The sequence below is a fragment of the Camelus bactrianus genome, chromosome 23, assembly GCF_048773025.1.
Source record: "Camelus bactrianus isolate YW-2024 breed Bactrian camel chromosome 23, ASM4877302v1, whole genome shotgun sequence".
Taxonomy (NCBI): Eukaryota; Metazoa; Chordata; class Mammalia; order Artiodactyla; family Camelidae; genus Camelus; species Camelus bactrianus.
This window is the reverse complement of record NC_133561.1, coordinates 18,924,054-18,938,291: the sequence shown is the minus strand read 5'-3', so window position 1 is coordinate 18,938,291 and position 14,238 is coordinate 18,924,054. Positions and strand designations below refer to the sequence as shown.

The 14,238-nt window shown below is 48.9% G+C and overlaps 1 protein-coding gene and 1 long non-coding RNA gene across 5 annotated transcripts in view; both read left to right on the top strand.

Annotated features, from left to right (window-relative positions):
* The window catches only part of KIF26B (kinesin family member 26B), a 428,220-nt gene extending 420,917 nt beyond the window's left edge, over positions 1 to 7,303 (top strand). For both annotated transcript variants that reach the window (XM_074351720.1, XM_074351722.1), the window contains one exon: positions 286 to 7,303. In XM_074351720.1, coding sequence (XP_074207821.1) covers positions 286 to 434 — 149 coding nt within the window. In that variant the 3' untranslated portion in view covers positions 435 to 7,303. The remainder of the gene's footprint in view (positions 1 to 285) is intronic.
* Positions 7,304 to 12,565: 5,262 nt separating this feature from the next.
* Positions 12,566 to 14,238, top strand: part of LOC105083665 (uncharacterized) — a 61,280-nt gene continuing 59,607 nt past the window's right edge. The window contains exons 1-2 of one of the 3 annotated variants that reach the window (XR_012501833.1): positions 12,566 to 12,982; positions 13,933 to 14,022. This is a non-coding gene — a long non-coding RNA (uncharacterized LOC105083665). The remainder of the gene's footprint in view (positions 12,983 to 13,932; positions 14,023 to 14,238) is intronic. The other 2 variants (XR_012501832.1, XR_836627.3) reach the window with 2 other exon arrangements.

Sequence of the window (14,238 nt, the reverse complement as noted above, 5' to 3'; positions counted from 1 at the left end):
GAGGTGGGAGAGCTGGAATTTCACTCTGGCCCTCAGTATAGTCTCAATCAAATGTCAGGGATCTAAAGTTACTAGAACGAAGGGCCCTAGTATAATCGCAAGTATTAAACTGTTCTGTTGATGACCTGAGAGAGGCAGAGGGTCGGGCAGGAGGGCGCGGAAGTCTTGCCTCGGACCTTCCAACCCAGTGTAGGGGCAGGCGCAGGTGCAGCGGCAGACCGGCCGGGCTGAGCCCATCCTTCCGCGCTGTCCCCAAGTCTCCAGCAGGCTTTTCCTTCTTTGCAGTTGACCTGGAGCAGGTCCTGGAGCTGGATTCCCTGGAGTACCTGGAAGCGCTGGAGTGCGTGACGGAGCGCCTGGAGAGCCGCGTCAACTTCTGCAAGGCGCACCTCATGATGATCACCTGTTTTGACATCACCTCCAGGCGCCGCTGAAGGGAGCCGCCGCCGCCGCCGGCCCGCCCCGGCCCGGCCCTCACTCCAGGATCCGATCCACAGCCGGCAGCACTCGGCGGGCCCTCGGTGCCGGCGGCGTGCAGAGACACGGAACGAGGACGAAGGTCGGTGGCAAGTCTGGAGGGAGCGTGGAGCGGAAGGCGATTTTTCTTTTGTTCTCCGTAGGCAAGATGCAGACACCAAACACGCGGGAGAGGAGACAATGATGGGAAGCCCAAGGGACGTGGAAGACCGGTGAGACTGAAAAAGCACTTTGAGGAACTTTAAAGAACTTGTTTGTACATAAGAACTGCCGGCAAAAGAGACCTCACACTTCTCCTGGTTTGTGAGAAAGGGCAAGGGTGGATGTGGGATTGCGGTGGAAAGCGTAAACAAAACAACAACAAATTACCCCGAATGACTGATTAAGTGCCTTGCAAATCTTTATTATTATCCAAACATTTATGTTCATATGTTCTGGTGTACAGATGGTGCTAGTCAAGATGAAAACAACAACAAAACAAACACAAAAGAAAAGCAAACACATTTTTGCAATGTATTTACAGCTCGTTTTCTCTTGGTGTTTTACCCTATTTCTGACTTGCTGTTTCTAAGTAAGTTGTGTTTGTAGAGCTATTTCCTAATCAGTATTGCATATGAATCAATGTTACCTGTCTGTTTTGGTTCTGCTGGGAAGGCCAGACAGAAGATGGAGACTTCAGGCACCAGCCAGTGTGTTTCCAAAGAAGATTGGAACAGCAGGTGATGCTCGACGCCACCTCCCATGAGCGGCAGGGTCAGCGGGCAGACCTGGGGTCGATCATGGAGCGGGTGTACGTGAGCTTGAGAGAAAGGAGCGGAGAGAGGGGTGCGTCTTTAAGGTGAAAGGAGCCTTTAGGATCAGGCCCTGCTTACCCTTTGGATGGGATGTTCTGAATAGTTTCCCCTCCAAGTCCTGACGCACGTATACTAGTTACTTACCCACAAATCCAAGGTTTTTCATGGCCCTGACAACATTTTTCATCTTTGTTTTTATTCCAAAGACTCTGGAGTGAGAGCTTGAACCAATTCAACAGAGCCATATTTTTTTCTTCTCTAGTTTTGCAAATTTATTAGCCCAGAAGATGTTTCCCAGTTTGGAGACCTTCTCGGGCTTGTAGATGCTCAGAAACCCCAACAATATTACCATAGAACAAGGAAGGAGGGGGAGGGTGGCACAACTTTTTGTTTTCCGGAGTGCGGCTTAAATACAAGAAGTCCCAGCTCTCTTGTGCACCAAAGCCTCCATCCCAAGAAAGGACCAGGTGTGGCCCTTCAACCTTGGCACCTGAAGACAGAGAAAGGTTTCCTGTTGTACACCACACATGCAGGGCACGGAGTGTCATGCATATGGATGTACAGGGCTTGACTCCAGGAACTTCGGAGCTCATTGTCGAACTGAGTTGTTCATCCCTGCCACAGTTCCTTTAGGGATTATCATTCCCGCTTGAGTGATGGAAACCCAAGGCACAGAATGGTCAAGGCATTGTCTGATAACAGCTGTGGATCAGCTGGGTGTTTGCTTACCTTCCAGGTCAAGGCCCTCTCCCAGGCCCCTGCAGCCTGCTGATTGATGGAGGTGCCCAGGGTTTTCTAGAGCACTGTTCTTTTTGCCCTCAAATGCAGAATACCTACGTGAGCCAACTTGCAGGTGAGGCAGTCCCGGCTAACCAACTGCTCCCTGGGGAAAAAGAACCTTTGCATTTCTTTGTCAATGCTACACAGCTGGAGAAGCTCAGCTGAACTCAGTCAGTGGGAACCAAAGTCTCGTGCTTCCTAGTACCAGTCCTCTACTGGTCAGAACAGGGCAGAGACAGCCCTGAGTATTAGCATTAGCCCCATTAGACTGGAAACCAGCTCCATGGATGACAAGTCTGGCTTTGTGTTCCGTTAGAGTTCTCTCCTCTGCAGACGTGCACACAGAAGCTTTGCTCCCATCTGCTAGCTAAAATGGGCTAAAATATGGTGAAAGGTTACTCCAGAATGGATCATTTCCTCCTCTAGTTTAACAAGTGTGTCTGCCACTTGGGAAGAAAGAGCTCCCTCATCCTAACCCCATTCTCAAGGGCAGCCCCCTGGCTCTGGGCACACCTCTGGTCTCAGCACTTGTGTGGATGGGCGTGTTCAACAGCAGCATAAAGGAAGCTTCTGGACCTCAAGGGATGCTAACCTGTTGAGTTCGTTTGGGTTTTCCACTTGGCATCCCTTTGGTTGCTGGTTTGAAATATACCACTTCATGAAAAACCTTTAATGTGGGGATGTTCAAAGGTGAGTAGCCCAGTCTTTGTTGGAAACACATGCATCTGATGAGTAATCAGTGTCCTTTGTGTTTATCCTGCCCACGTCTCCGCACAGGTTACCTCGCTGTGCTGCTTTCCTGTGGGGTTCTCATGCCTTTCCCGGAGTGAGACTAAGTGGAAACATCTCCAGGGATTTAAAATCTTGATCCGTGAATCTTTCCTACAGGAGTGGCCTTTGGCTTGCCTCCTGCCTAAACCTGCTTTATATGTTTGTAGCAACTTCATGAGATAACAAAAGGGTTGAATGAAATCAAGAGCTATCTTACCAAGTCAGATTGGCCTCCCCAGATGCCACACCATGCAGCATCTCTCAGGGTGCTATTGGCCGTGGCTTAGGGAAACAACCTGCATGGAGGTTGTCCATTCTGGCTCTTTATTTTCTTTCCTTTACTTGTCTTTTCTAACCTAAGTAAGCTGAAAACATCTTAACATACCAAGTATTGATAAACCATGTGAAGAAGTTGTGAATTCTATGCTACGATGTGCTTGTTCCCGGTTCTACCTATGAGTTGACTATACAGCTGGTCAGCTGTTCTGAATTAGTACCAACAACTGAAGAACCCCTCATTCAATGACGAGATGTGTGGTTGGTCCAGGTCTCCTCCTGGTTTTTGTGACAGATAACCTAGGAGGCAAAAGGAATGTCAAAGAATGCATTATTCCATTTCATTATCCACAAATGAAAGGACCAGAAAAATGTTTATTTGAAATGAACACTTAGGCACAGAAACCTTAATTCTTTGTCTGAAATCTGCCCCACTCTCTAAATAGTTTAGTCTGAGATGGAAGCATCAGCAGCAGAACAAAGCTCAAAGCCCAGAAGGGGAAATAGTGATACTGTCTCCAGGAGTGAATCCATATTGCATTTCATGGTGGTGTTTCATGTTGCAACAGAGTGAGAGTTTGCTTTATCCTGGGCTTTCAAGCCCACCTGAGAGCTGCAACTTTTGATCCTCTTGTCCTTGAATTCCCCTCTCCATTACGGGGAAGCTGTCTCTAACTTTCATCTCTTCCAGATTTGAAATCAGAACACCCTGTCTGTTGTTTTAGCTCCAGTTGCTATTCTGAATGTGGGGAAACTTGAGAAGCAAATGCAGTGGTCTTTCCTATGTTGACACAGGTGGGGCTCATACAAGGGATCCCAAGCTGGGGAGGGGAGAGAAACTGGGATAAAATGCCATGCAGTCCAGAATGGGGAGATTGGCAGGTAGGAATCTGGCCGTTTGTCATAAATTAGTCTTAAGCTTGAAGTTTGTGTTCCTGGAAGGTGGCAGTGACTTCATTGCAGCCACAAAAACCATCCACGGTGGTGATGCAAAAAGTCTGACCCACACACATACACATCTTGTGCTGGTTCTCGGATTTCTGGATTTCTATTCATGTTGAGCAAGAGCCCTTTTCTGTGCTTCAGATTCTGGTGCCAATCATGAATTTTGGTTAATCTGTCAGACTTTATCACAGGTGTTACTATTTGAAAGCAGTTGTGTGATCTGGGTTTCCTGGGATAGAGGCAGGGCTTGCAAGAGCCCAGGCGTTTGTTAGCCTGGTTCTACACACAGCTGCCTGTCATTGACCACTGTTGCTCTGTAAGCAGGACTCCCAGTAAGTAACGATGTTGTGAATGTTTTTAAGTTCCCTGTTCCAAAAAGGGTTTAGGCTATAAAAGAAATTATTACTAAAGATGAATTAATTTCAAAATTGAAACCAGAAGAATTCATGAATTTACTCATTGTTCTTTCCTGCTAGAATATTAGCCCCACTCTGAGCACGTACTAGAAGATTTCCTCACTTTTAAAGGCAATGTATTTTAAACCCTGAAACCATGCCAGTAAAAAAAACACATTGAAAGCCCTGTTCTCGAGGACTTGATGCTGAATAAGCCATCCATTGGTACTGGCTGTGGGGCCTGCCTGCCGCCACCCGGGCAGTGTGGCCCATCTTCCCCACAGGGGACTCTCTTCAACACTGCCACACTGAGACTCGACTGCCCAAGTCAAGACAGGCCAGCCAAGCCCGCTTTTCTCTGTGCCAAAGGAAACAAAACTGACACTCAGTTCCACTGACACTGCCAGCAAATGGTCTAACAGTTTAGGGGAGGAATGGGGAGGGCAGGTGGTGGAATATAGTGTTCCTTTGGGTTATAATCTCTCTCCTCCTCCAGCAAAGATCTGTCAGCATTTGTGGGTAAAACTCACAAACTGTGTCACTTAGCAATCCTGACAAAATACATATTTATTACAAACTGTTCATCATTTCCAGATAAAAGCAGAATTCCAGTCCAGGAGAAGCTCATCTTCTCAGGGAAAAAAAAAAAATCTTTACAAAGTTTCAGAAAGCTGCTTATCCATCCCTAAACAAACACATTCTGCTTTTGGGTGGCCCTGCTCAGAACTGGAGACCATGGCATAATATTGGACATATAGTGGTGCTTGAAATGGTACCACGCTTTCAGTGCATATGATTAATTTCCTCTAAATGCAATTCCCAATGCCCATATATGTAGGGTGAGCGCTGAGGCCCTGGCACTCACACATCTGTTTTATGTAAATGTAGAAATTACCTTCAAAACTAAAGAGGCTCACTGCCTCATTCGCCAGACTGCTCACCACATCCCACAGCATCATACTCAGTTTATGAAGAGGTTATCATTTATTTGTAAACTCAGGATGTTTTGTAGCGTCGCTTGTGTTTTATAATTTATTAATACATTGTGGTTGGAAATGCTATCCAAGTGCTATGTGCATCGAAGTGTAAGTTTGGTGGATCTGTGGTGGTTTTTTCTTCTCACTCTAGCAAGTTCTGTTAACAGAGACACAGGCAGGGGTTGGGGGGAGAAGTAAATCAGGAGAACAAGGATTAGAGTCCAGTCCTCAAAGTACAGGGCTTAGTTCAAAATCGAGTTTGTTTCTATAGTAAGTAAGTAGCTGACGGGGAAAAGATCCTTCCCTTTTGAACTGGATGATAACAGGCTTGGAAATCAGCCTCCACGGGCCTAAGTGAAGGAGGATCTGGCCTCTTCCTGCTGGTTGAACACTAAGTTTTTGAGAAGTGCAGACAGTATTGAGTTCCTACATTTTCTAAGACACCCCACCCCCTGCCCTGGTGTTCCTGAAGGGGGTTTAGAAAAGCAACTGGAGTTCCTTACCTTGGATATAGATAGTACCTGTTTTTTTTCTGGAGAAACCAAAGCACTTTAATGAGTCTTACAACCCATAATACTTAAGGCATATTGTCCCCTCACTAGATCTCTGAGAGGCAGGGAGGGGCTGGGGGCAGTAGTCTCATTTGAGAGGCAGCTAAACCTAGGAGAGAAAGCCTTGAGCTCGGAGTAAGGAGACCGGGCTCCAGGCCCACTTTCCTCGCTCACTATGCAACCTTGGGCAAGTCGCTTCACTTTGCTGGGCCTCAGGCTCCCCAGTGGGAGACTGGGGGGTCATGATAGCTGCCCTTCCGGGACAGCGTAAAGAGAAAGTGGTATAGTTGACGGGAAGTGCTTTGAAGGAATGAAAGCTCTGTGCAGGAGCTGGGGATAACCATTTTCGATGAAGAACCTGAGTCAACAGCCAACGATTGGCCCAAGTTCCCAGAGCAGTTTTATAGAACCGGGGCTTGAGTCTGGCATCCCAGACTGTTCCCATGAGGTGCTGTCGCACCAGGTATGTGGATACGTGGACACACGCCACACGTACGTACTGATGTGTGTGCACGGGGTGTATACGGATGCATGTGTACAGAAGGTATGTGACATGGTGGAACAGCACAGGACAAAAACCCTGAGTTCTGACCCCAGTTTTGATAAGAGTCCTATGGCCTTGGAGATATTATCCAACTTCTCTGGAACACGGTTTTCTAGTCTGTAAAATGAGGACAGTATGCTAAATGATCTTTGTGGTTCTTTCAGCGCTAGTCATGTATGTATGTATATATAAATATGCTAATCTGTAGAAATGGGCCGATTTGAAAATTGGAGGCAAGGCCTGCCCAAGTGCATTTCTTGTGTCAGAAACAGCAGATTCGCAAATAAGTTCATAAAAATCTCATTTTAAATTCAATGGTGGTATTTGATGTCATTGTTTTAAATTCACCATTTGGATAAAAGATTGATGCCGTTTTCAAAATTAAGTTCTTAGCTTAGAAGTGTTTGCTGTTACAAATTTTTCTTAAATTCATTTGTTAAAGTCAAGAAGTCAACTATTCTGTACTTGGGTAGGTCCCGACAACCTATTTGCAAACAGGCCGGCTTTTGTGTATGGGCCTTCACATAGCAATATAAGAAAGTTAGCTGTTGGCTTTATCATGATACATGTGAGCAGGCTACCTGGAGAACAGTCTGGAAAAGAAAGTTATAGTTCTCAAAAACTGGTGACATGAATTCATTGAGCTGTGTGCCATTTCCAGTGTGAAGACATTGTTTGCTGGCTACGATCTCTGACTTTTTGTGGCATATGAGGTGTAAAACGTTGTCAAAAAAGAATCTGGTGTTTAAAAAGAATCAAACTATGGTGGCATTAAATGTTCACTTTTCTCCTACTCAGAGTCATGAATTTCTCTATCTGGTTTATCCTGAACGGAGGGGGAGACAATTCAAGGCCCAGGGAGGGTTCTTCTCACTGGAGCAAACACCTTGGCCAAGGACTTCCTTCCAGCCCCCAGGGGCTTCCTAGGATAAGGCCTGTCTCATCCCCCTGTGGGGCTGCCCCCAGCAAGTTCAGAAGCCCGTGCAGGGGGTAGGTGGATGTGGTGCTGTGTCCCAGAGCCCTGGCATTGTTCTGCCTCCCCGAGAGTCACGGGGCTGGTGATCACACATGGAAAGTGTGGAGAAGCTGGTGTTGATGTGGTGACGATGGTTTTGTTGGTCTGGTGACTGTCCCTCGGTGCGGTCGTCTCTGGGGCTGGCTCAAAAAGGAGGCATTCTCAGTCACTGCAGATGGCTCGGGCCTGGACACCCAGCCCCTTGTAACAGCTGTGTTTGTCTCACCTGTAACTGGGCACATTCAGGTGAGAAAGCATGAAAGGTTAGAACCAGGACGAAGGCCTCCTAGGCCCCGCCCATCCTCAAGGACAGTCCCTCCTCCACTGAAGACCCTTCCCTGGGCAGCACGAGGCACTTCCTGAGATGCTGGTACCTCACCCGTCCAGTCGGCAAGTGCGCCACAGTCCAAGAGGGAAGCCAGCGGGCCACTCCAAGCAAGTCACACTCTTTAATCCTGGCCTGGCTCTGCTCTGAATCCATGTCTCCTGCTCTGCTAAGTCAGCCTGGACATGCACACCTCCCGGCTCCCCACCTCTCTTGTCCCCAGATCCTACACCAGACCCTCATGGGCTCCCTTTGGTCCACTGTAACAGAAGCCGTAAGTTCTTAAGAAGCCGGGAGCCATAAGGGTTTTCTAGACATAATGCCTTGAGTAGAAGAGTGGGTGAAGGTGCTGTCTGCCTCTGACCATCCCCTGGGAGAGGAGAGACCACAAACACAGCACCTAGAACTGCTGCTAGCCCCGCGCTCTGCCCTCAGTGTTGAATTGTCTCCTAAAGCATTACTCTCCAAATTGTTAGTGACATAACTTCCATGCTTTTCATCCTTTCCACCCTGTCTTTTGGTCTCAGGGAGGACATTAACACTGTCCACATGGCACCATGGCCCACTCTTCCAGACACGGGGACTGGAAGGACTTAAAACCAAAGCTCGGTGACACCGCTTTCAGGCAGCAGCAGATTGGGCCATCCCTGCACCTGGGTGGAGAAAGTGCCTCCTGGTCTCCTGTAGGGGCTGCTTCTGTGTCTGATGCTGCTTCTGCAGGCTCTTCCATTTTGAAGTCTTTGTTTCCAGAAAACCCTTACCAACATACAGTGCACCTGAGTGTAAACACACTGGCCCATTAGCAGCCAGTGTGCCCCAGCTCCCATGGGTGTCTCTAGTTCTGTGTCTCCAGCATCTAGAACAGAGCTTGAAACATGGTGCTTACACAATATTAGTTGAATGAATGAATGAAAGAAAGAAAGAAAGAAAGGATCACCTTAAGAGAAGAAGAGGGAGGAACAAAGATGTGGGCAAGAGTCTGAGGAAATGTCAGACTTCTTTAACAAAAGAACCAAAGGTCTGCATTGCAAATGCCTGGGTTGGGGTGAAGTCCCTAATTCACGAGGGGCAAACACGTGCCCTTGGTTTAACAAGCACACAGCCTCGACCTTCCAGCCACTGAGCAGCCTTGGCCTTTGGGCCTCTGGCAGCACTTTCCTCACCAAGAGATGGAAGCACGTGGATGCCTCTTACATTTATAAAGCCATCATGGAGCAGACCTTCAGTGAGCGCTTGCTCTGTCCTGGACACCGCTGGGACTGACGAACAAAACAGACTTCCGGCTTTGAGAACTCAGTAAGCTGGCAATACCGGCTGGCAAGTAGAAACCCCATCACGAACAGGCAAATGCAGTCCCTCTCCAGGTAGGGTCAGGGCTTCTCCTGCCTCCCCCAACCCCTACCACACGCTCCCTTTCATCTCTTTGGGGCCCTGGGCCAGGCCTCACCTCCAGAAGAGTCTTCTTGGGCCTGAGATTGAGACAGAAAGGAGAAGGAGAGGAGGGAGAGATAACAAGTACAGGTCACCCTGCAAGTCATTTTATTTCGTCTACAGAAATTCATTCCCCTGGAGCCCCCAGGACAGCCCAGCCCCAGACCTGTCTGCCACCCCCATCGCCACTCAGCCAGGCCCTCCAGCCCTTGCTCAAAAGCCTTCTTCCCACATTTGCTAAGAGAAGAATCCAAGAGGCCGAGGGCTTTAGGACCAAGGGATGGGCTGTCCCCCTAAGCTGCCCAGCCTCCCCATCAGGGGAGGTGACCTGGAGGCCACCCGAGGGAGTTGCTCCGGGTGCTCTAAGTCCACCTGCATTCTGGATAAACAGCACGTCATCTGTCTGTTTTTCGTTTATAATTGTTAAATTGCCTTTGCTCAGCCCACCTTTGGGCCCCTTCCCTCTCCAGAGTCCTGGGTCCAGATGTGTACATTACACCACCTTGCATGTGCTCAGAAGAAAAACTCGAAATAAAGGCTTTCTTTCAGACCGTGGGAGCTCCACAGACCCCCAGTTCTCTAAAGAGCCAGCAAGGAAAATGCCTTTTTTTTTTTTTCCAAACTGGACATTTGAAAAGCTGGAAATAGAAAATAAAAATTTTTAGTCTCACTCCAGAGAGAACCATTTGTATTATTTTATAGACACACAAAACACCTGTACAAATTTTGGATCATCGTGGACATAACTCTTGGAATTTGTTTTCTTCCTCTTAATAATCCTACCAGGCACATTTATTTCCCCAGTCAGTACTTGTGCTCCTACCACTGGCTTTTAAGGGCTGCAGAACATTCCATCAGGTAGACTGACCATTATTTTGGTACTACAAGTCCCTGCTGTTGGACCTTAAAATTGTTTCCACTTTTTTGCTATGATAAATTACACTATAATAAACATGTTGAACATAAAATCTCTTTTTTGCCTCTCTGGCAAGTCCCTTAGGATAAATTCCTAGAAGTGAAATAGCTGTAACAAGAGGAATAAAACATAAAGTGTGTATTTTATACACACTGAGAGTGGCTAATGTGTTAAATTGTCCACCCTAAACTGTACTTAGAGGCCTCCCCTGATGGCCCCATTTATAGTTATCTCTTCGTCTATAAATTCCTATTTCATTGATTCATTTATTCATTCATGCCACAAATATATATCAAGGAGTGCCAAAGTGGGACGGGCTCCTGCTGTAAGATGCACCAGGTTCTTACTATACATTTCTTTGTATCTAATATAGGACATGTATATCTGTCTCTAAATATTAGGCTCTAGAGGTGTAGAGGAGGCACCTCTTAGGGTCTTCTGCTGGGCCTTAGAATTAAATTGACACAAGACTGAATAACTGGAGGAAGGCATACACACTTATTTAATAAAAGTTTACATGCCACAGGAGCCCTCATTAAAAAATGAAGACCCAAAGAAGTGGGGAAACCTAAATGCTTTTAAACTCGGCTGAACAAAGAGGCAGCTGTGGAAATGGAACTAAAATGTGTGGGGAGGCTAAAGGAAGATGAATTCTTTTAACAAAACTGTTGGTGCAGATTTCTCTCAGCCTTGACTCCCCATCCCTGATGATAAGAATGTTTCTTTTCTCCTGGTACTAGGAGGGCATCTTTCACCTGGAAGTTGTATCTCCTGTTTTTAGGGAGAAAAGAGGAGATCAAAACACCCTTCTTGCATCTGCTGTTTTTCGGGTGCCTTTAGCTCACAATAATCCTCATGCTGAGCTGGCGTATTTTGGGCAGTAGGTTCTGCAACTCTCCCAAGGGTTGGAGGTCTTATGGCCCCTGGCGTCTAGCATGGTGCTGCCCACAATGTAAGTGGTAAGATCAGAGGGTTTAAGTAGTCACTCTCAGAAAGGAAGTTTTATATACATTATAGATATACACGTTTTGGGAGCATTTCCCTGAGAATTCTGACATGCGTCTTAACTCTTGACCAAGGAGCGGCGAAGCCTGGGTGCCAGTTTGAGAACTGCCTCTCGCAGCGGACTTTGAGGAAGTCTCTGAATATCTCTGGGCTCAGATTCCTTGTCTGTGTAGAACTGAAGCCTCATCTGTCTGGCCTGGGTCTCTCGGGCTTGTTCTGAGGATGAAAGGAGTCGCTGTATGCAGAAGGATGTCAGAATCTATTAGAATTGGCTGCGTGCTCTCCAGATGTAAGGCAGTAGAGTGAAAGGCATTTGTTTTAATAATTAGAGCAGAGACTCTTCCGACAGGCCTTCATTTCTCCCATAGACTGTGCCTGTTGCCCAGTGGCCTCGTTCAGCATGTGTCCACTCCTTTGTGAACGTCAGTGGCCTCCACCTGACGGACGTTCGGAGGACGAGTGTACGTGCCCCCTCCCTCAGCCCCGCCCCCAGGTGGATGATTGAGAAGGCCTGGGGGCGATTCTGCTGCAGGTGTAACTTGGTCCGCCCAGAGGCTCCCGGCGTCCCGTGGCTGTGCCTGCTCTCCGTCCTCAGGCGTTCGGAGGACACCCCCGCCGAAGGCGCGCAGGCAGGCGGCTCTGAGGGCAGAGCGGCCAGCCTTGCTTAGCGTGGAGGGGACACGTGTCCAAATGGAGCACCAGACCCCAGGCCTCGCTCCAGAGGGACAGTTCCCGGCTCGCTGGGCAAATGTACCCACCTCGGGCAAGGTAGGTGGAGCTTGTATTTTTCAAGTCGACCACATGTCTTCAATTCCTCCTATTTTACTGAGAAATATAATTTAAATGCCTTATATATTAATTCATGAGCCTCCTGGTTTGATTCAGGTAATGAAACTTGAAGTGCTTATTACGGGGGGCTTCTGTGGTGTGTACCAGAGTCCTTAATGTGCTGACTAACCACTCCCGGACGGGGGGTTCAGGCTTCAATGCAGATGCTAACTAACCACCCCTGAGGTGTACACGGAAGCTCCGGCTCTTTGCCGTCCATACTGACTGCTTTCAAGTAAATGAGCACCTGCTAGCATCGCCTCCTGCAGCCCTGATGCTCCATTTCAACGCCGCCGGAAGAAGCCGGTGGTCATGGAGCCTCTACCGAATACCAGTGCTCTGAGAAACGAGGAATTACGGCTCGAGACCGCACTGTGTATTCGCAGGGTCCGGTCAGAGGAGAGGCAATCCCACCCTAGTGGCCGAGGCGGCCCACCGGTGGGGGAGGGGGGCAGGGAGGACCCGCGCAGTTCGCGTAAGCGAGGGGCCGACGGAGGTCCCGCCCGGCTCCGCCCCTCGCAGGGCGTGGCCGTAGCACCGCCCGCGGCTTCCGGCGCGCACGCGGAGGAGGGCGTGGGGACGAGGGCGTGCTCCGCGCCTGCGCTGGCGTCCGGCGTCCTCCACTTCCATTCCCGGCGGAGGCGGTGCGGGCAGCCGGGGTCCCGGGGGTTCCGGACCGTACTGCCGCGCGCCCCGCGTCTCAGCCTCTGCCTCCGCACACCCCAGGCCGCCCGGCCACGCGCACTGCCCGGGAAGTGCCGCTGCCCTCACCCTGAGTAACTTCAGTGCTGGCTAATTGGAAGACACCAGCCTCGGGCTGCTGATCTTTCTGGAAAGTTTTAACTGTGAAGGAGAAAGAAAACGTCTTAGCTTCAGAAGACAGGCGTGCCTGGAGGGGATGGCAGACAGGTCGACCGGCCTGGCTTTCTAAGAAGTGGAGAGGAGGCTGGAGGTGAGAAAGGTTCAAAGGTTGAGAGGAGACTCGTTTTACTTTGTTCACAGCGTCTCTCAAGCTCCCAGCTCCCGACCCCCGAGTTTCCCGTCTGGACGTCTGAAAACCTGAGCTGACTTGATTAACCCCCAGTTCCCAGCGGGCCCCTTTTCTCCCTGAGGCTGTGTCTGGGGAGCCAGGGATAGAGAATATTTTCATCCGTCCCGGTCCGTCTTCACGTCACTCAGCGTCACGTGATTTTTAATAGGCAGGGGAGGGTGCGCTGTAAAATCCCCGAGTAAGCACCTGAGACAATGGGGGCCGCGCCAGCCCGGAGAAGGGAGGGACTCAAACCCTCAGGCTCCTCGCACCTCTCATGAGGTCACCTAGTCTGTCCCTGTACCCCAGCAACTGTTCCTAAACCACGGCAAATGACTGGCGACTTTTCCGCTCAGGGGTTCTTGCAGGGAAGGTGTCCTCCCTTTCCCTGATGGCATGTTGTAAGTCACTCAGGCACAGACGGGCTGACTGCAGGATGCGCCTCTGCAGCCGCCTGAGCCATCTCAGGCTCCAGGCCGGTGACAGCCCCCCTCGCTGCCCCTCATAATTTAAGCATGATTCAGCCACGACCCACTAGATAAATCGGCATCCTTTTCCCATAGGTGCACACATCCTGCCGTTTCTTTTTCTCTGGAGAACCCTGACTAATGCGGGCCACCTCCCACCATGACTGGAACTCCTTTTTCTCTAATAAGAGCTCTCTTTGGGAGAGCGCAGTAAGAATAGAGAAGCCCTCATTAGGGCTGTCCATAGGAGCAGTGACTGGATGAACCCTAATTACTGCACCTGAATTATTCTTTTCTCCTTGCAAAGGAAGGAATCTCTAAGGTCCTTATTAAAACGTACAAAACTTCTAAAGAATGGTAAATTGCGAATGCTTGAGTCTTTTTTTTTTTTTTTTTCATTGACAGGAGCATAAGTAGGTCCTGAGGGTATCTGAACCCCAACCAGGTCAGTCCTGTCCAGCTTCACCCAGCGCAGTTCTTGGAAGGGAAGAAGTGGTGAGTAGTAACTCATGCTTATAGAGTACTTTATACTATACTAAGTGCTTTCATATTTATTAGTGTCTTTGATCTTCAGACCCACCCCCATTGAGGTAAGCATTAGCTCACATCTTTGGACAGGACAAGTCAGAAAATGAGAGGGAAGGTGGGAAAAGCATTTGAAAAACATAGGAAGGAGGACCCGGTTGTTGGTTCATTCATGCACTCATTGCA